The 20,129-nt window shown below is 44.7% G+C and overlaps 1 protein-coding gene and 1 long non-coding RNA gene across 5 annotated transcripts in view; one reads left to right on the top strand and one right to left on the bottom strand.

Moving 5' to 3' along the window:
• The window catches only part of LOC141164429 (histidine--tRNA ligase, cytoplasmic-like), a 161,773-nt gene extending 149,691 nt beyond the window's left edge, over nucleotides 1-12,082 (top strand). For all 3 annotated transcript variants that reach the window (XM_073649639.1, XM_073649638.1, XM_073649637.1), the window contains 6 exons: nucleotides 13-106; nucleotides 4,507-4,634; nucleotides 4,728-4,973; nucleotides 7,228-7,332; nucleotides 8,889-9,035; nucleotides 11,128-12,082. In XM_073649639.1, coding sequence (XP_073505740.1) covers nucleotides 13-106; nucleotides 4,507-4,634; nucleotides 4,728-4,973; nucleotides 7,228-7,332; nucleotides 8,889-9,035; nucleotides 11,128-11,181 — 774 coding nt within the window. In that variant the 3' untranslated portion in view covers nucleotides 11,182-12,082. The remainder of the gene's footprint in view (nucleotides 1-12; nucleotides 107-4,506; nucleotides 4,635-4,727; nucleotides 4,974-7,227; nucleotides 7,333-8,888; nucleotides 9,036-11,127) is intronic.
• Nucleotides 1-20,129, bottom strand: part of LOC141164430 (uncharacterized) — an 82,556-nt gene that overhangs the window by 3,541 nt on the left and 58,886 nt on the right. For both annotated transcript variants that reach the window (XR_012250903.1, XR_012250902.1), the window contains exons 2-3: nucleotides 9,820-9,962; nucleotides 4,090-4,198 (exon numbers count right to left, since the gene is read on the bottom strand). This is a non-coding gene — a long non-coding RNA (uncharacterized lncRNA). The remainder of the gene's footprint in view (nucleotides 1-4,089; nucleotides 4,199-9,819; nucleotides 9,963-20,129) is intronic.

Genomic DNA, 20,129 nt, shown 5'->3' with positions numbered 1-20,129 from the left:
GATTTATTTCAGATTCCTTGGGACAAGGTCAGGAGGGAGATGATTGAGGAGAAGGATCTGAGTCCGGAGACTGCAGACCGAGTGGGCGAATACATCAGGCTTAACGGTATGAAGCATGGGAGCTGTTCTTAAAGGTGCCCGTGATGAATGGTACGCTGCGAGAGCAAAGGGCAGCTTGTGTAGCTTCAGCGCTTCTTTTTTGCATACGTTGCAACACAGAATAATTGAGTCTCCGGCTGGCAGAAAGATTTTATCTGGTGGAAGCTAATTAAAGTGTAGTTATGCCGGTGGAAATACATCAGAAAAATGCGGAGTCCCAGCACATTGAAGCAAACATAAATTATAGATCCAATAAGGAAATTCTTCAGCCTGGTCGGGGGGAAAATATATTATACCCCAGCAAAACAGTCACACAGAATGTAAAGTGCAATGCATACAAAGGATCTGCTTCATTTGTGTAAAATTGCCTTATGATGGTCTCGTCTTGGCGTTTACCTTCACTTACATGCGGTGGAAATAATGCAGCTGCTTTCTAATACAGCCTTATTATTTATTCATATATTTTTCATTTTTAGGGTTTTTTTCTTCTTCTGCCTTTCAGAGTTTCCTCCTTTAAAGTGACATTAACAAAATAAGCCAACGGTGCCAGTTACCAAATCATCCTCTGAAAAGGGTCGCTCTATAAACATATATCGCCTATCCACAGCATACATGATTGCTGGGGTCCAACCGGAGATGTATTAATTATGGTTCTTGCATAACACCATTAATTCCACAGCGCTTTACAGACATTATCATCACTGTCCCCATTGGGGCTCACAATCTAAATTCCCTATCAGTATGCCTTTGGAGTGTGGGAGGAAACTGAATTCACAATCCAGAATATTTTAGACATTTTGGTCTTAATGGCAGACCTTCATCAGTATGGATTGCATGTGGGTACTGCAGATGTGCGGTGTCCAAAAAGAATTCTGGATTGCAAACACCAAATAAAATGATTCTACTTTTTCAACATATTGAGTGCCAAGTTTCATATTCAAGTTTGGTGGGTCCAAAGTTCCCTGTTTTAAATAAAGCATTACTGAGCACCTTCGACCACTTCTTCATAAGGTGTTTATAACTCCTATAGATAGTTAATGGAGGCGTGGTCACACATGCTCAGTAATGCTATATTAAAAGAAAGGACTTAGGGCCCCCCTGTAACACTCCGAGTAGTGGTGAGATGACCGGACTGAAGGCTGGCAATAGCAGTATGCCATACACACCTGCCGCAAGCCGTCACGCTTATGCCCACCCTTGAGGACCGGGGTACTCTTCACCTGCTCCCACTAAAGGGAGGGGGACTTTTGCAGAGCCCTTCACAGGTGCCAATAGCCTGGTGGCTGGGCACACTGGCCACAGTTGGGTCAAACGTACCAATAAACTATACCAGGAAGGCAGAGACGAACCCAAGAAACATGGGAGGGCAGGAAGCATAAACAGGGATGCAGGAACCAGAGGACACCAAACATCAGAGCCGGAGACAAACCAAAGAGTTACCAACCTGTGAAGTAGAGGATATGGCAGGTTTAAATGTCCCTCTCATGGATCACCTGACACCGCTGAGGTAACGCCCAATCTCCACCCTCTGCCCAGAGAGACGGAGAAAAGGGAGAGGAGGGTGGAGAGAAGGGAACCTCCCACCACATTCCTGAACCAGGAGACATAGCATCCCATGTTTCTTGGCAACAGCTGACGCTGGGGAACCTGGCGTCCTGGGACCCCTGAATAGCATCATGCTGGGAGCGACAGGTCCCCTGGAACGGAGTACGCGGGCGAGGCTACACCCCACCCCTCGCAACCAGAGAGCGGCGAGAGCCAACCTGCCAGGCAGCCGGAATATGCCCGGAAGCACGAGGGGAACGTTTGCGCTGCCTGACACCCCCATTTTTAGAATTAGCTGGGGTCTGGATTCTCAGCAGTCCTACAGTTTTCATCTATCCTGTGCAATATACGAGGGGCGATCCAAAAGTAATGATAATCAATACTAAACACAATGAATATAGTCAAAAAAAAAAATTATTTTTCTACATGGTCTCCTAACAAGTCTATACATTTAGTCCATCTCTTTTCTAAACTTAGAATTCCCTTCGAAAAAAAATTCTTGATCTTGACCCTCAAAAAAAATCCCCAGCAGCGGTTATCACGTCGCTATTGTCGTCAAATTTCTTGCCCCGGAGGTGTTCCTTGAGCCGAGGAAAGAGAAAGAAGTCACTGGGGGCTAGATCTGGCGAATAGGGGGGGTGTTCCACCAGTTCAATGCCCGCTTCTTGAATGGTAGCCATGGCAACTGCAGCTTTGTGAGCCGGCTCGTTATCTTGGTGAAACAGCACTCCAGCCCGCAGTTTGCCGCGCCTTTTCTCCTTGATAGCCTCCCGCAATCTTCTTATTTGTTCTGTGTAGTAGGAGTCCGTAATAGTGGCTCCCTTCTCCAAATAGTCCACCATAATAATTCCTTCAGCGTCCCAAAAAACGGACAATAGATTATCATTACTTTTGGATCACCCCTCGTATGTTCTATAAGGAACAACCCCTTTAAGGGGCGTGGGTTATGCTGCTTTGTATTTGGCTTTCACCAGCTTCTGTTCTGTCTGCTATAGATGCCATTTAAGCTGCTCTCTATCCCCATAACTATTTTTTAGCCAAAGATAAATGAGGAATTGGACACCTAAGGGTTAAATGAAAGATATTCTCCAGGATTTAGGAATTGATGACCTGTGCATAGAGGAGACTTTCAATGCTTAATTGGTGATGGTCTAAGCTGGGGTTAGTGCTGGTGGCTTTGCTTCGCACTGCATCTTCACCCCATTCAGTCCTTTTTTTGCAAGAGCATCATAGCCCTTTTAGGGTCTTGGAGAAATCGAAGGTTATTCCAGGAGAACCCCCATAAAAGCATGTTTACTGCTAACCCATAGACTAATTAAAGGGGTATTCTCAAGTTTCAAAGTTATGCCCTAACCATGGGATGGAGAACAACTTCCTGATCATTGAGGCTCCAACCACTGGGACCTCCAAAGTTCGTGGAGAATCTGGTTTCTGAAGAACTCTGTGAATGGAATGGAGATCGATCATGTGCTCTGCTGCTCCAGTCATTCTTATGGGAGTGCCGCAGCAGTCGGCTACTTCTGGTGGTTCCATTAAGAACGGATGGAGCAGCAGATCCATCCATTTTTCAGAGCCCTTTTGCTCGGGATCGGTGGGGGTCCCAGCTGTCAGACCTCCAGCAATCAGGAAATTATTCCAAATCCTATAGATAGGACATTGCTTTACAAACTTGAGAATGACGCTGCAGTAGAAAGTAAATGGTTTATCTTTTTGATGCTGTGGGTGTTTATTACCAAAGTATGAGAGGAGAGCGCGTTTATCTCAATCAGACCACATTTACTGGGCTGCAGAAATGACTTATTCTCTACAAGGATAAAACCAAACACTACCCAATATGAGTAACCCGCTCCAACTTCAGGCATTCTCACCAATCCTGAGAAAGGGACTTGGTGGACCCCTTTGTGAATGAAGTGAGAGTCAAACATGCGCAACTCCATTCCATTTATGCTTAATGAGACTGCTGGAGGGAGCCAAGTACAGCGCTCTGTTACCTCCAGCAGTCTCACAAGGGAAGAATGGAGCTAAGATGCACATGCTCAACAGAACACCAGCCTCAGAATAGTTGGGGTCCCTTAAAGGGAACCTGTCACTTCTGATAACACTATTAACCTGCAGATATAGGGTTAATCTCCTGGGAGAAAAGGAACTTTATTCCTCCCGGGAGCTGTCAGCTTCCAGATATACCGGCGTGCTGCCGCGGCTTCTGTCACCGCTCGCACCATTGTTGGCGGCGGCTATAAGCTCACCCCAGCACTTTGATTGACAGCTCGCTCTGCATTGCATCTGTGCAATAAAGTTCACTCTTTCAATACGATAGCCGGGCATCTTTTTAACCCTATTAACCTGCAGACTAAGTCTATATCTGCAGGTACACAGCGTTATCTAGCGTGACAGGTTCCCTTTAAAGGAAATGATGGAAATGGCAAAAAAATATTTGATACCCACCTGAAAAATTTTCTGCCACTCCTTCACCACTGTTTCAGTGCCTCTCTTGGGTGATTGGCCTAAGCAGTTTCATGCCATTCACTGTTCAGTGATTGGTTGCAGTGGTCTCCTAAGTGGACAAGGACATTATCATTAAAATAGTGGACATGGACTGGCCTGTTGGGTCTGGAGCTGACGTCAGCAGGTTAGGTTCTTTTGTTAGTTTATGTTATTTCTACCTGATTGCTGATTTCTGGGCCCCAATGTAAAATCTGTAACTGGTCTCTTTCATCTCCCTTTTATCTTTTCTTATATGACCTTTGGGCTCCCTCAGGCCCCAGGGCACAAGTAATGTGCTATATCTGCATCTTCTATAGCTACGTCGCTGGTTATGCTCCATGTGAACATCACTCTATAGATAAATTGTTTTCTGCTTAGGTGGCTTGGCAATTCTAGAAAAATTATGGAACGATCCATTGATTTCTTCGAACACCATTGCAATGGAAGCACTGAGCGACCTGAAACTACTGCAGCGCTACTTGGAAATCTTTGGCGTGGCAGATAAGGTATGAACATAAAATACGTTGCCCTGTGACGGAAGTTACCGATCTGAGACTTTAGCCATCAGATAACAACTTTTTATTGTAATTTCTCATTAGGTCTCGTTTGATCTGGGCTTGGCTCGCGGTTTGGACTACTATACAGGGGTGATTTATGAAGCTGTACTGCTTGAAGACCCTAAAGACACCAATACCCCTGACAGTATTGGTTTGGGCAGTATAGCCGCAGGGGGGCGTTATGATGACCTAGTGGGTATGTTTGATTCCAGTGGCAGAAAAGTACCATGTGTGGGGATCAGCATTGGCATTGAGAGAATACTGTCCATAGCAGAGAAGAAAGCCGAGGTAAGGGGAAATGCCTGAAGAGGTATTAGATTATATGAACATTGACAAATACTACTGACCACCATCCGAGCCTCCTGCAGCATCCTATACTTAAAGGGGTTGTCCAGGCATACAGTATTGATGAGCTATCCACTGGATAGGTAATCAATACCAGATCGGTGGGGTCCAATACCCTGCACCACTGATCTGGTATTGATGACCGATCAGGTGGCTAGGGCATGAATACTGTATTCCTGGACAACCCCTTTAATGCCTGTGACGCGCTCCCTGGGCAGTGGGGTACCCGGTGCCGGGCCAGTGGATGCTGGGGGATTGTCACAGTGGCGGTGACCCTGTCCGTGACCCAGGGCGGTCAATAAAAGGGGTATTGGATAGGGGATTTATAGTGTTTTTATAGAGTTCGTGACTCCACCTGTGAAATGCGGCTAAAGGGAGCCGCCGCTGCGGAGCAGGTCTTCTGAAGCTGATGTTACTGCAGCAGGGATGGTGTGGCTCTCCACAGGAAGAGCTAGCTCCAGGGCAGTGTAGATGATGTTGCAGGTTGTGCTGGGCGTTGTAGTGCAGGGGTTGATGGCACATCAAGAAACACAGAGACAAGGAAGTTCAGTCCCAGGGTCTTTACTGGTGCTGTTTAGACAAGCCGGGACTAGGGTACTGGCTAGAAGTGGAAGTCCGGGCAGCCTGGAAGCAAGTAAAGAATCCTCCTTGCCAGATGAAGTTGGAGGCCTTCCCTTCCCACTAAACTCTTTGGCCATGCTGCTTGTAGCGGTGCGGTGCCCCTCGTCCCTGAGTGCGGCGTTTCTGTGCTCACCCGTATGGCAGGCAGCTCGGGCCTTGCTGGTGCGGCGCTTCCTCGTGGCGGTGCTGGACCCTGCGGTGCTGCTGAGCCTTCGGGCGTCTGATGGGGCAAGGAGACCTGCAATCTACTGCCCTCCGGTTTCTACTGCTGGGCCTTCGGTGCCCCACAGCCTCGGACTCCGGTGTCCGGTTCTCTGTGCTGGTGATTCTGGGGTGAGCTGCCGCGCAGCTCCAGTCCCCAGCTCCTCTCTCCTCGACGTCCTCGCTTCAACTCCTCACACTAAGACTCACTAACCCCACCCCCAGATCCCAGTTGCCAAGGGGAGGGTCTCCCCTTGCTGGTCTGGAGCCAGGAAAATGTTGCATGTTTAGTATACCTGACTAGGGGACCCCTGCTTGCTTCCAGGCATGGCATTACCTCTTTTGAGGGAGGCAATGCCACTGTGGCAACCGGACCCCTGGGGTGCCACACCTGTATAGAGAGCGGATAGGCTACTCAATACAAACTCTGCTCTAACATTACTCGCTCTGAAGGATATTATTGGGTTATCCCCATTTGAACTATACCCAAAACAGGAATAACTGTATCTATGCGCTGGCCTCAAGTTGTCGGGGCTCAAAAAATAGCCATTCGGACTAAGTTTTGTGGCTGAGTAATTGGGAGTTACGGAAACTCCATTCTATGACATTGTGGTTAAGATGGGAATAAACCCTTCAGTGGAAAGCACTGTTTATACTCGATCCAGTGTTACAATTTTTGGGGGTCAGAGCCTATGGACCTCCTCTATTTACACCTTCTTATGTCCTGATGGCTTGTAAGATTATTTTACAGACTCTCTCAGTACAGAATGACTGTTCAAAACAAGCACAGGCTGGTTCAAGGCATCCGTTTTGTGGCTGAGCAGTTCAGTGCACTTCTCCCCCTATTTATTTTACATCTATTTCCTCCCTCCTCTTGCTTGGTTGACAAGTAGGACTTTACAAGAGTCCGAAAAGGTCAGTGATGGATGGAAAGCAAACAAGTGGGAAGGTGCCCTGAACTGCTTGGCCACAACAAGGGTACATTGAGTATCTGTGCTTGGTTTGAACAGTCATAACCCAGACTCTGACAGACTCTCTTTAAGCTGTTCTAAAGGGCTTGTCCATGTGTCTGAACTCTCAGACAATCTATTTACCCCTTTTAACTATGTAAAATCGCAATGTGGTCTTATAATAATGTACATATATAGTTATTCATTTGTGCCAATATAGATCATGGTTAAATCTGCACCGTTTTGCACATGGTGAAACAAAAAACACCAAAAATGAATCTTTATATTGGGGCTTGGTCTGTATTTTTAAAATAATTATACATTTACTGTCCTTTGTGAAAAATAATGTGATTGTGGGAATAACCCATTTAATCTATAGAAATTACCTAAATGATGCTACAACCTTTTTGTATGAACCTTTAAAGAATATCCGAACTACCGAAACTCAAGTGCTGGTGGCGTCCGCACAACCACATTTCCTAGAAGAGAGGATGAAACTTGTTACTGCGCTCTGGAGCTCGGGCATTAAAGTGAGTATATCCCATGTCCATCTGTACGTACAGATAGAGCTGGGTTCACACTAGCTATTTTACATCCCTATTTTATCTTCAGAAGCCGAAAACCAGAATGTAACCGATCAACCAACTGAGATCAATGGGTGGTTTGAATGGCTGTTTGTATTTGTTCAGCTCCGATACGTTCATTTTTTTTTCTCTTTTTTTAAACAGGAAACTGGTGAAATAGTTGTGAAAAAAAAAATAGATACTGAACGAACTAGTCAGTTTTTTTTTAATTTTTTTACAATAACCTTGTGGAGTCACAGCCAGTTTTTGTCCTTTTAAATGATGAAAAATGTTTTCCATCAGCAAAGCTGTAAGAGGGCTCTTTTTGTGTGACAAACTAATTTTCATTGGTTCCATTTTATGGTAGTTGCTGCTTTATGATCATTTTTTACTACACTCTTTATGAATTTGTGTAATGAAGCAGGGTAAAGACTAAGGATAAAACACCCTTTATCAAGGGGTGCAGAATTATTAGGCAGCTTGTTTTCTTCAGGCAAAATGGGACAAAAAAGAGATTTTACTGACTCTGAAAAGTAAAAATTTGTTATAGAGGGATGCAGCACTCTTTGAATGGCTAAGATATTGGAGAGCGATCACAGAAACCTCAAAAGTGGTGTTGCAAATAGTCAACAAGGTTGCAAAAACGCGTTGAGAAAAAAAGACGCACATTATTTGAGAAGTGACAGGGAAGCCATTATTCTCCAGATCTGTGATATTCCTGAACTACAACATCCCTGGAGGACCAGAAGTACAAGGTGCTCAGAGACATGGCCAAAGTAAGGAAAGCTGAAACGCAGCCACCACTGAACAAGACACACAAGTTGAAACGTCAAGACTGGGCCAAAAATTGTCTGAAGACAGGTTTTTCAAAGGCTTTATAGACTGGTGAGATGAGTGACTCATGACGGACCAGATGGATGGACCCGTGCATGGATCAGTAACTGCCACAGACGTCAACTCCGACATCAGCAAGTTGGCGGTGGGGTACTACTATTGGTGGGTAGTATTACAGATGAGCTAGTTTGACCTTTTCGGGTTCAAGGTGGACTCAAAATCAACTCCCAAACCTACTGCCAGTTTTTAGAAGACACTTGCTTCAAGCAGTGGTACAGAAAAAAGTCTGCATCTTTCAAGAAAACCTTGATCTTTATGCAAGACAATGCTCCATCACATGCGTCGAGTTGTTCAATAATAAAATGAATCATCCAGAATACATATTGCCTGATAATTTTGCGGACAGTGTCGTAGTGTCACCCTTCAATTCTCACACTGTGGCCTTTAGTTTTCGGTTCGGTCTGTGCAGTGTTGTGTGTGATGGAGTAGTATGTGTATGCAGAACAGCAAAGTGTGCACAAAGCCATGCATTTATCTACAGACCCCAGAACAGCACAGTTTTAACAACCATTTTTAGTGGGATTTTATTTTTTGTGGCCATCGGCATTTGTACTGACTCTTCCGTTATTCACATAATGCTGGGAATGCTAGTTCTTCACTGTTGTTGATTTCTATTTTGTCCAATATAGGCAGAAATGGTTCACAGAAAAAACCCTAAATTCCTCGCCCAGTTGCAGTACTGTGAGAGATCAGGCATCCCATTAGTGGCCATTATTGGGGAGCAAGAACTTAAAGATGGAGTTGTAAAGCTGAGAGATGTTGCAACGCGAGAGGAGGTATGATATAGTCTATCAGAATACTTGCTACTTAAGGCCGGGTTCACACACCGCGACATAAAAAAAACACTTTGAATCAGCGTGAATATTAGCTTCTTAATCTGTAATGGACATAGATGTTGAATTCACTTATTGCGTTATAATGAATGAAATCCACAGTAATGGGTAAAATCTTCTGCATCCGCTACTGTTGTACTGTACTTCTGTGTGCATTTCATACCCAAATTCTGGAGCAAATACTTAACGTGGACCACCGAGAAAGAAGTGCCTGATGTTTTGATTCCCCCTCCACTTCTTTTTTATGACCTTTGACCATTTCCCACTCCTTTCCTACTAACAGTATAGTTCCTCCGGTGAAAGGGTCCAACACAGATCAGTCAGTGGTGAAGTTGAAGAAATGACCCAACAAGATGTCTCTTCTCTCCAAAGTCTACATAGCAGCCGTGTGGTCTGCCCTTATAGTATTTTTTGTCTTCTTCTGTAGCCATGAGCTAACAATTAGACCTCATTCAGACATCAGTTTTTTTGACATATGAGAAAAACGGACTGATTAAAACGAATATCATCCTAGTGCTTGTCCGATTTTTTTTCCTCACGGGCCCATTGACTTTCATTGCTGATTTTGATCTGACACTCTGATTCGCAAAAAACATGAAAATGTGTACAGCCCCATAGACTGTCTTATGTATGAGTGCTAGGACTCGTACGTGAAAAACTGACATAAGAATGAGCCCTTAGGCTAGGGCAATAAATGGAATATTATTATAAAATAGCCATTGCTTACCGTATAAATCCACTGTTGCCTCGTCACCACAAATCCAGCGCCATTCTCTGTTCTCTTCCTTGAGGCGCTCACATGCCATCTGGCCTTCTCAGTGATGCAGACCAGTAATTGGCTGCATCGGTCATCTGAGTAGATGGCGCGTGCTGGTGGAAGAAAAGTGATCAGAGATCGTCAGCCAGCTCCGGACATAAATTAGAAGCGTTCATTAGGTTTGGGATGGATATTTTTGTTATTTTATACATTTACTATTCTAGTTTCTGTTGGTCCTGGAAAATTGCTGCTGAACAGTTAATTCAGTCTGGACAGCAGCGCATGTGATGAACCATCCCTCAGATTTTTCTTTCTGATTGTTCATTTGAGTAATTAAAGAAAGCACTTCTCCTCCCATCAAAGTTTTTATTCTCTTAATTTATTACAATCATCTTATTATATAGCGCTGTGGACTTACAATTGCTCATTTTGCCTTTCTACCCAGCTAATTATTTTCTTTTCTCTGCCCTATATAGAAACAGGAAGTCTCTTGTTCCTGCATTTATCACCCCCCTCTTCAACTCCTGACCCAGCTGTTCCGCTCCTCCCTCATTCCATAGACTTTTGCAGTGACTCATGACTTGTGCAGACAAAATTGACCTCCTGTTTCTACATAGAGCTTAGAAGGATTCAGCTAGTCAGTGTTTAATCACGTGATGTCATAGACCTAATGGAAAAGAGAACTAACTGGGTAAAAGGGCAAAATGAGCAATTGTAAGTACACAGTGCTATATAATATGAAGATTGGAATATATTTGGAGGATAAAAATGTTGATGGGAGGAGGAATGCTTCTTTAAATAACAAATTATTGTTTTTGCCATATTACAATATGAGGCCAACCATAATTTTTCATATAGTAGCATCACTGACATAGTAATTTTTAATTTTTTTTTTATTCGCTTTTAATATACTTCTTAATCTACTGCATCCGTTCTTTCTACTTAGTGTCCGCTCGGTTCACGCTAAACATTTAATTAAAGTCCCTATGGAAACACTTCAACATAAAGAAAACTGAATACTAAGGTTTTCCTACATATGCACACAATGATAAGAGTTTTAGAAGTCTAAGTAGATGGCTTACAACAGCAGGGTTTGTTTTGGCACTGCAAACATTCTCAACGCGGAGTCGGGCACGCTGCGGCATTTCGGGATTACTCCCGTTAAACATTGATTCCCAGCCAAGTTTATATAGTATTATGCGTTGCACGTTTAATGAGAGTACCATTTTTGCAACTCTGGTACTATAACCATAATCTTACTATGTCCTTTTTTACCAGGTTAATATCGCGAGGGAACATTTAGTAGAAGAAATCCAAAAACGGAGCAGTTAGCAGTAACTCAAAGACGCTCATACAGAGACTCAACTGGTCATGAAACAATGAAGACCACGTGTGCAATCACTCCATCAGGACACTTTTTTATATTGAGACCATTTATAAGACTACATTCACCCATCAATGTGTCATCCTAGTTACTTTTGTTTTTTCTTTCTCATCCTTTTTTTTTAAAATGAAGCAGGTAGAACTTTACTTATCCACTGATCAGCTAAAAACTGATGAAACTTGGATGGAACTGTGAAGAATAAAGTATGGGCCCGATTCATCATTTGTGATTTCTTGAAGTCCCTTTTCTTTTTTTGTCTTGTTGTATTCATTCATATTTCTTTCACGCCAAATTCTTCAAAAAGGCACCTGCGCTTCACGAATTTGGCACAAATTCAAAATTGTTCTTTGCTTTCTTTTTAGCCAGTTAATGCGACTTTTTAATGGCAAAAGTCACAATTTCTTTAAAAAGTTGAAAAAATGTGACAAATTGAAAACGCCTCCAGAAACCTTAGTCCAGGCAAGGACTGGAGTAAGATGCAGCAAAAAATGTGACATTTAGAAAAAGTAATTTCTTGAATGTGTCTAAAACATCTGCATAAGCAAAGTTGTGGAGGAAAAATAAAACAAAAGCCTGAAAAGAAAGACAACTTAAAAAGTGTAGAGAATAAGGCCACTAAAAAAGGAGAAACGACAATGGTGAATCGGGCCTGTGTCTTCGGCGAGTCATCTGTTATACACTGATAGCCATAAACTTGAATATCCGAGTCTGGTCCGAGAATAGGAAACTGATGTGTGTCTGGACTAATAAAACTCAATGGCAAAAAAACGGACAGAACGTGCACGTGTCACAAAGAAGTGTGAATGTAGCCTAAAGTATATAAATAATAGTTCTATATTAAGAGACAAATTCTTGTTTATTCTATTTTTCTATTTAATCTATTATTTTTGTTCTGATTTTGTCCATTGTATTCTATACAGTAAATTTGCACTTAGACTATTCTGTTCCTATTAGCAGGGGCGTAACAATAACAGTTACAGAGGGTGCGACCGGGTCCGTAAAGGAGATGGGCCGCCCACGCCAGCACCTATTTAAGCTCAATGTGCGTCCGTTGTTGAAAAGTACATGTCAGGGTTGGGTTATAAAAAAAAAAAAATATCCCAATCTCTGATGATCTCCCAGAGCTCCATCAAATTTATTATCAACCAATGGAATGAACATGGTACCACAACAAACCTGCCAAGAGAGGGCCGTCCACCAAAACTCAGCCCAGGCAAGGAGGGCATTAATCAAAGAGGCAGCACAAAGATCAAAGGTAACCCTGAAGGAGCTGCAGAATTCACAAGCAGAGACTGGAGTATCTGTCCATACAACCACAATAAGCCGTACACGCCATAGAAGTGGCCTTTATGGCAGAGTGGGCAGAAAAAGAGCCTTTACTTACACCCAAAAATTTTAAGGTTCATTTTGAGTTTGACAAAATACATGTTGGAGACTCCCCAAATGTATGGAGGAAGGTGCTGTGGTGAGCTGAGACCCAAAATTGAACTTTTTGGCCACCAAGGTAAACGCTATGTCTGGCGCCAAACCAGTAAATCTAATCACCCCAAGAACACGATCCCCACAGTGAAACATGGTGGTGGCAGCATCTTGCTGTGGGGATGTTTTTCGGCAGCAGGGAAAATGGTCCAAGTCGAGGGGAAGATGGATGGTGCAAAATATAGGGATATTCTTGAGCACAACCTATTTCATTTTGTCATTGATTTGAGACTGGGATGGAGGTTCAGCTTCCAACAAGACAATGACCCAAAGCATACCGCTAAAGCAACACTCAACTCAAGTGGTTTAACTGCTTTACGACCTTTCGATTTTGCGTTTTAGTTTTTTTCTCCCCTTCTTCCCAGAGCCATAATTTTTTCGTTAATATGGCCAAGTTAGGGCTTGTTTTTTGCGGGACAAGTTGTACTTTTGAATGACACCATTGATTTTACCATGTAGTGTACGGGAAAACAATTCCAAGTGTGGTGAAATTGCACAATTGTTTTTTGGGTATTTTATTTACCATGTTCACTATGCTAACACTGACCTGCTGTTATGATTTTCCAGTTCATTAGAAGTTCACAGATACCAAACCAGTATAGGTTATTGTTTGAGTAGTGAAAAAAAAATCTAGTTTGTAAGAAAAAAAAATGGCGCCATTTTCCAAGACCCGCAGCGTCTCCATTTTTTGGGATCTGGGGCTGGGTGAAGGCTTATTTTTTGCACGCCGAGCTGATGTTTTTGATACCATATTGGGGTAGGTTTGATGTTTTCATCACCTGTTATTGCATTTAATTGCAATGTTGCAGCGACCAAAAAACATAATTCTGGCATTTTTGATTTTTTTTCTCATTACGCCGTTTATCAATTGGATTAATTGTTTTTATATTTTGATAGATCAGACATTTATGAACACAGCGATACCAAATGTGTATTTTTTTATTTTATTTTGAATAGGGCAAAAGTAGGGTGATTTGAAGTTTTTAAATTTTTTTAATATTTTTAAAAACATTTTTTTACTACTTTTTACTGGCTTCAATAGTCTCGTTAGGAGACTTGAAGCTGCTATCATGCGATCGCTTGTGCTACACATAGCAGCAGCCCTGCTATGTGTAGCAGAAATCACCATCTATGGACACCGGCTGTAGTCCGGCTTTCATAGGAAATCTGCAGTGACAGGCACGGGAGTCTTCTGCAGACCCCTGGCTGTCATGCCAACCCATTGGCGCCCCGCGATCATGTGACAGTGCCGCCAATGGGCGGCTGTTATGACGCACATCCGGCACACTCGAGTTAAATGCCGCTGTCAGCGAGTGACAACGGTATTTAACATGTTAACAACTGCACACGCTGAGGGAAGAATGACTCGTTGCAGTGAGTGGGCCCCTGAACTGCGCTGAGCTTAGTGAGCGGTGCCCTGTCACTCAGTGAGCTCAGCACAGGCCAGGGGCCTGCTCGCTGCAACAAGTCGTTCTCCCCTGCTCCTCAGCGTGTGCAATCTCCTCAAGCCAGGTGAGTATAATGATTTATAGCAGGGCACAATGATGCGAGATTTCTTCAGCACCCGGCATCTGGGAACAGCGCTAACTGTACCGCTGATTCCCAGGCACTGGTACGTGTGATCCTGATGCGGCACACGGTTGCCACACAGGTACACACGGATATCTCTAGTACTGGTTTTTCCAGTACCGGAAATATTAGGACATATGAAACGGGCCTAAATTGAAGGAGCTGGAGCACTTTTGCCTTAAGGAATGGGCAAAAATTCCCATGGCAAGATGTGGAAAGCTCATAGAGACATATCCAAAGCGACTTGCAGTTGTTATTGTTGCAAAATGAGGCTCTACAATGTACTGAATAGTTATGCACACTGACATTTTCAGTTATTTTGTCCTATTTGTTGTTTGCTTCACAATAAAAAGAAAATCAAATGTTCACAGTTGTAGGCATGTTCGTTACATGAACTGATGCAAACACTAAAAAAAAAGAAAAAGTGAAATTCCAGGTTGTGAGGCAGCAAAACACAAAAAATGCCATAGGGGGTGAATACTTTAGCAAGCCACTGTAAAGAGTAATGTACATAATGCACAAATGGCAAAGCCCCAACATTCATCCACCCCAATTGTATTGTATTGTCTGACGAAGGACGTGTGTCCGAAACGTGCGTCGGGGTAGGCCGCAGGGTGCCACTCACCTACACTGCCCAGTATACAGGTATATTAATTAATTAATCTTTTACCACTTGACTTTGTGGTTAGTTGTGGTATGCAATATTAGCAGTCCTGGATGCATTTAACTTGTGAATGGCCAGAATCATTTAACTCATGATATTATTCAGATTATATGTAATTTCATTGTCTGGCCACTCAGTTGTCATTTACACCGGACTGCTAGGTGACTTTCACCATATGTGACATACAGTACAGACCAAAAGTTTGGACACACCTTCTCATTTAAAGATTTTTCTGTATTTTCATGACTATGAAAATTGTACATTCACACTGAAGGCAGCAAAACTATGAATTAACACATGTGGAATTATATACTTAACAAAAAAGTGTGAAACAACTGAAAATGTTTTATATTCTAGGTTCTTCAAAGTAGCCACCTTTTCCTTTGATGACTGCTTTGCACACTCTTGGCATTCTCTTGATGAGCTTCAAGAGGTAGTCACCGGAAATGGTTTTCACTTCACAGGTGTGCCCTGTCAGGTTTAATAAGTGGGATTTCTTGCCTTATAAATGGGGTTGGGACCATCAGTTGTGTTGTGCAGAAGTCTGGTAGATACACAGCTGATAGTCCTACTGAATAGACTGTTAGCTGCTTTTTTCTTGCCATAATACAAATTCTAAGTAAAGAAAAACGAGTGGCCATCATTACTTTACGAAATGAAGGTCAGTCAGTCCGAAAAATTGGGCAAACTTTGAAAGTGTCCCCAAGTGCAGTTGCAAAAACCATCAAGCGCTACAAAGAAACTGGCTCACATGAGGACTGCCCCAGGAAAGGAAGACCAAGAGTCACCTCTGCTTCTGAGGATAAGTTTATCCGCGTCACCAGCCTCAGAAATCGCAGGTTAACAGCAGCTCAGATTAGAGACCAGGTCAATGCCACACAGAGTTCTAGCAGCAGACACATCTCTACAACAACTGTTAAGAGGAGATGTAACGCTCACAGCCCTAACCCTGGGAAGATGGGGGGGTTACTCGGAGCCAGGTCCTGTGTTTTGGTGGGGTGCAGCCATGGCCCAGACCCGCTCCGTGCCCTGGGCCGTCACATTAAAAAGGGTGGTACGGGCTTATCAGGGTTGAGTGGTTGCTATCGACTACGCCACCTGTGGTACCTGGTGAAGGCCACCAGCGCTGCTGCAGTCCTCTGTGGCGGGATGTGGCAGCCGACGTTGATACTACTCCCCACAGGCGGAGCAGGGCCTCAGGGCAGAGAGACAGGATGGAGGGGGTTGTAGTGTAGGAGGTCTGGTGCTGCGTAGTGCGGTGCAGTGCAGAATAAAGAGTCCGGAGGCCATAGGGGTTGACTTCCAGGGTTTTTACTCACGGTGGAGAGTACAGCTGCAAGGCTTCTCCCTGCTCCTCGCGGAGTTCTGCGGTCACCAGGAACGGGGGTCCGACAACCTCCAAGTAATTCAAGTGTTCAATCAGGACCCCGCACCAGAGTGTTCCTAGACTTCAGACCGGGTCCTTTCCTGTCTGTGTGTGTGTGGATAGGCCGGGTCTCCCTCTGGACTTCGCTCAGAAAAAGGGTACGGGTGGCAGCTCCGCTCTTTCCGTTACCCGGTGGGATCCTCTGGGCCTACCGGGCTTTCCTGACCAGGACGTAGAGTAGCAAGGTCGGGGGCCGGTACCCCTCTTGCAGCAGGAATCCCCCTGAATTGGCCAGGATAGCGAGGACAGGTGGCGTATACCGCTCCGTCTGCATCCCCCTGGGATCCATTTGCGGTGGAGCTACACTCCTAAGCTCCGTGCCTTCTTGGTCATGGTCCTTGACCGGGTTGAGACATACGTTATCTGCAACCTGCCCCTCGACCCAAGGCCAGGGTGCGAGGGCTGTGTCTCCATCCGCTGCAGGTCCACACAGGATCCACGTTCAGGGAAGGAGATCACAATCAAAGAACCACGAGCCAAGATGGCTGTTAATTAAATATGAAATATTAGTGTCACTAAAATGTGAGTCCTCCACCCTCACCCACTAATTGGTTCCCCCTATCTCTTGGTTCCCCAGTCTCCCATTTTCCAGTAGGGGCGGCACTCTAGTGCCTACTAGCACCCTCTGGTGGGAGAAGTGTGGTGTTGGATGTGGAGGTGGGGTCCTGACCATTGCACCATTCTTACCTCAAAGGAGGAACACTACACCCCATTAAAGAGGTGCAGCATCCCTGTGGCGGTCGAACCCTCAGGGGCGCCACAGAGACTTTGTGCAGCAGACCTTCATGGTAAAATAGCTGCTAGGAAACCACTGCTAAGGACAGGCAACAAGCAGAAGAGACTTGTTTGGGCTAAAGAACACAAGGAATGGACATTAGACCAGTGGAAATCTGTGCTTTGGTCTGATGAATCCAAATTTGAGATCTTTGGTTCCAACCACCGTGTCTTTGTGCGATGCAGAAAAGGTGAACGGATGGACTCTACATGCCTGGTTCCCACTGTGAAGCATGGAGGAGGAGGTGTGATGGTGTGGGGGTGCTTTGCTGGTGACACTGTTGGGGATTTATTCAAAATTGAAGGCATACTGAACCAGCATGGCTACCACAGCATCTTGCAGCGGCATGCTATTCCATCCGGTTTGCATTTAATTGGACCATCATTTATTTTTCAACAGGACAATGACCTAAAACACACCTCCAGGCTGTGTAAGAGCTATTTGACCAAGAAGGAGAGTGATGGGGTGCTACGCCAGATGACCTGGCCTCCACAGTCACCAGCCCTGAACCCAATCGAGATGGTTTGGGGTGAGCTGAACCGCAGAGTGAAGGCAAAAGGGCCAACAAGTGCTAAGCATCTCTGGGAACTCCTTCAAGATTGTTGGAAGAACATTTCCGGTGACTACCTCTTGAAGCTCATCAAGAGAATGATGACTGCTTTGGACACTCTTGGCAAAGCAAAAGGTGGCTACTTTGAAGAACCTAGAATATAAGACATATTTTCAGTTGTTTCACACTTTTTTGTTCAGTATATAATTCCACATGTGTTAATTCATAGTTTTGATGCCTTCAGTGTGAATGTACAATTTTTATAGTCATGAAAATACAGAAAAATCTTTAAATGAGGTGTGTGCCAACTTTTGGTCTGTACGGTATATACACATCTATATTGTGGTCGGTCAGTGTTGATCAGATAGAGGGTATATTGCCCTATGCATGAAGGGTGCAGAAGATGGGTTTACCTGCAGTACTGTTTCCCGATGAGTGCACAGCCGGTTAATGTGGTCACAGATGCGGACACAGAGTGCTGGTTAAGCTAAGGAGCAGGTGGTGAGCACACCTGGAGTAGTTAATAGCCCTAGTTACTCCTGTAGAAGGTTGACTGATGCTAAAACTTGGAGTGCAGTTAATCCGTAAGGCTGGTTAACAGACGGTCCAAGGTTTTTTGTTGTTTACCCCTGTTTTGATAATGAGCTTGTACGTTGCGGCACGATTAACTTGCGGAAATCCAGTAGTAGAAGCAAGGTTGCTCGTAGGGGATTCGGGGAGCGCACACGGCGCTGGTGGGAGACAGCTGCACAGGCTGTGTACAGCACTTCCAGCTCACGGTTCCGTCGTACCTGTCCTGTGCAACTCCTGTGGAGCAGCGGTTGTCCAAGTGCCAAAGGACCTGCGGGGAATGCAGTCTGGCTGGCAGGGATCTCCGGTGTGAGGTAAGTGAGGTGGGTTGTGCGGTGGGGGGGTGGTTGAGGGAAGGAACAGTGTCCCGGCCGGTGACTTACTGTTCCTTGACGGCACTCCAGGCATCAGCGCGTGGTGCCAAGTATAGAAGTACAGAGCAGCTGCGTTGGCGTGTAACAGCAGGACAGGAGGACCTTCATGGCCTGGGCGGACCAAGAAACCTACGCATTTCGGAAACTGCGGTTTCCTTCCTCAGGCATTTAACATGTTTCCCACCTGTAGTAGAAGTCAATGAACCATCAGGGGAACTCTTGCTGGATGTGCCAGTCGTGAGGAGAGATTGCCATCTGCTGGCGAGGCGAAATCAAGCGGAACAAAGTTGTGCTAGAAGATTTGAAGGGGGTAGCAAATTTAGATGCCAGACCTGATCAGGTGACCTCCAGGAAGGATTTCCTGGATATAAAAGTCCAGCGTGCCAAGACACAAAGAGATTTGGCGCCAGCCTGCAGAGCAGACTTGCTCCAGAGATACCGCAGAGCCCAGCGTGATAGGCTTCAGCTGGACGCCGCCTGAAGAGCTCTGGATCCCTCACAGAAGTTCCCAGAGTTCTGCCCATGGTGGTCAGAGTCAGGATCTGCATTCTTCACTGGTTAAGTTCCCGGTATCCGACGTTGCCTGTCAAGAGCCGAGGTCTGGATTCCCTTACCCCAAGCCTGGAGAGACTACCGATGATGGTCAAGCCAAGAAGAGCTGAGAGAGGACTGCGACAGGAGAGGTGCGCCAGCAGAAGCGGAGGAACCGCACAAGTGAGCAGGGCCGTCACTTCCAACTTCACCTACGGTACCGGCGACAGTTGGGATTAGGACCTCAGGTTGGGAGTGGACCGGTTGGTGACTCCCACAACTGGGTGCATCACATTTTTGCAAAGAATTTTACTGTTATTTACTGAAAGCATCTCTTATTTTTATTCCCAATTATTGTTAATTTCATCGTTACTAACCTCTTTAAAATAATTGTTATATCTATAAAGTGGTTATATAAATCCCTGACTGCTTCCTTCTCGTGTCTGTTTGTTGCATTCCGGCACCCGTGTTACTCACCCGTGGCTGTTAGAGGCACACGATAGCTGATCAGATCAGCTGTCCTGTGCAGAGAAAGATGCGGACTCAGCTCTGGAGTCCGCATCAAATGCAGGGAAGTCGACCTTGGATGTATTTATATGCCCAAGGTTGTAAAGGGGTTAAAGGAGTTTCCCACAAATAAAGTATATTTTAATCAATAGATCTTGTAATCAAAATTAGTTCAACAATTGGATGTGTTAAATAAAATGTTCCTGTGCTGAGATAATCTTATAAATGTGCCCCTGCTGTGTACTGTGTAATGGCTGTGTCTGACCGTACAGGAACATGGTCTGATCATACCACAGCTCCTGGGCAGGGGGGGACACTTTAATTAACTGACAAAGCTGAAGTGAAACGCGCATTGTGGTGCCATGGCTACATTGCAACCAGGTCTTTACGCCATTACACTATGTAAGTGATATTTATTAATGTGCTTTGTTTTGTATTATCCTCTGTGATT

The sequence above is a fragment of the Phyllobates terribilis genome, unplaced genomic scaffold (genome assembly GCF_046119375.1).
Source record: "Phyllobates terribilis strain yellow unplaced genomic scaffold, ASM4611937v1 Scaffold_10__3_contigs__length_209671492, whole genome shotgun sequence".
Lineage (NCBI taxonomy): Eukaryota > Metazoa > Chordata > Amphibia > Anura > Dendrobatidae > Phyllobates > Phyllobates terribilis.
Note: the sequence above shows the minus strand (reverse complement) of the source record. Positions and strands in the feature narration are given on the sequence as shown.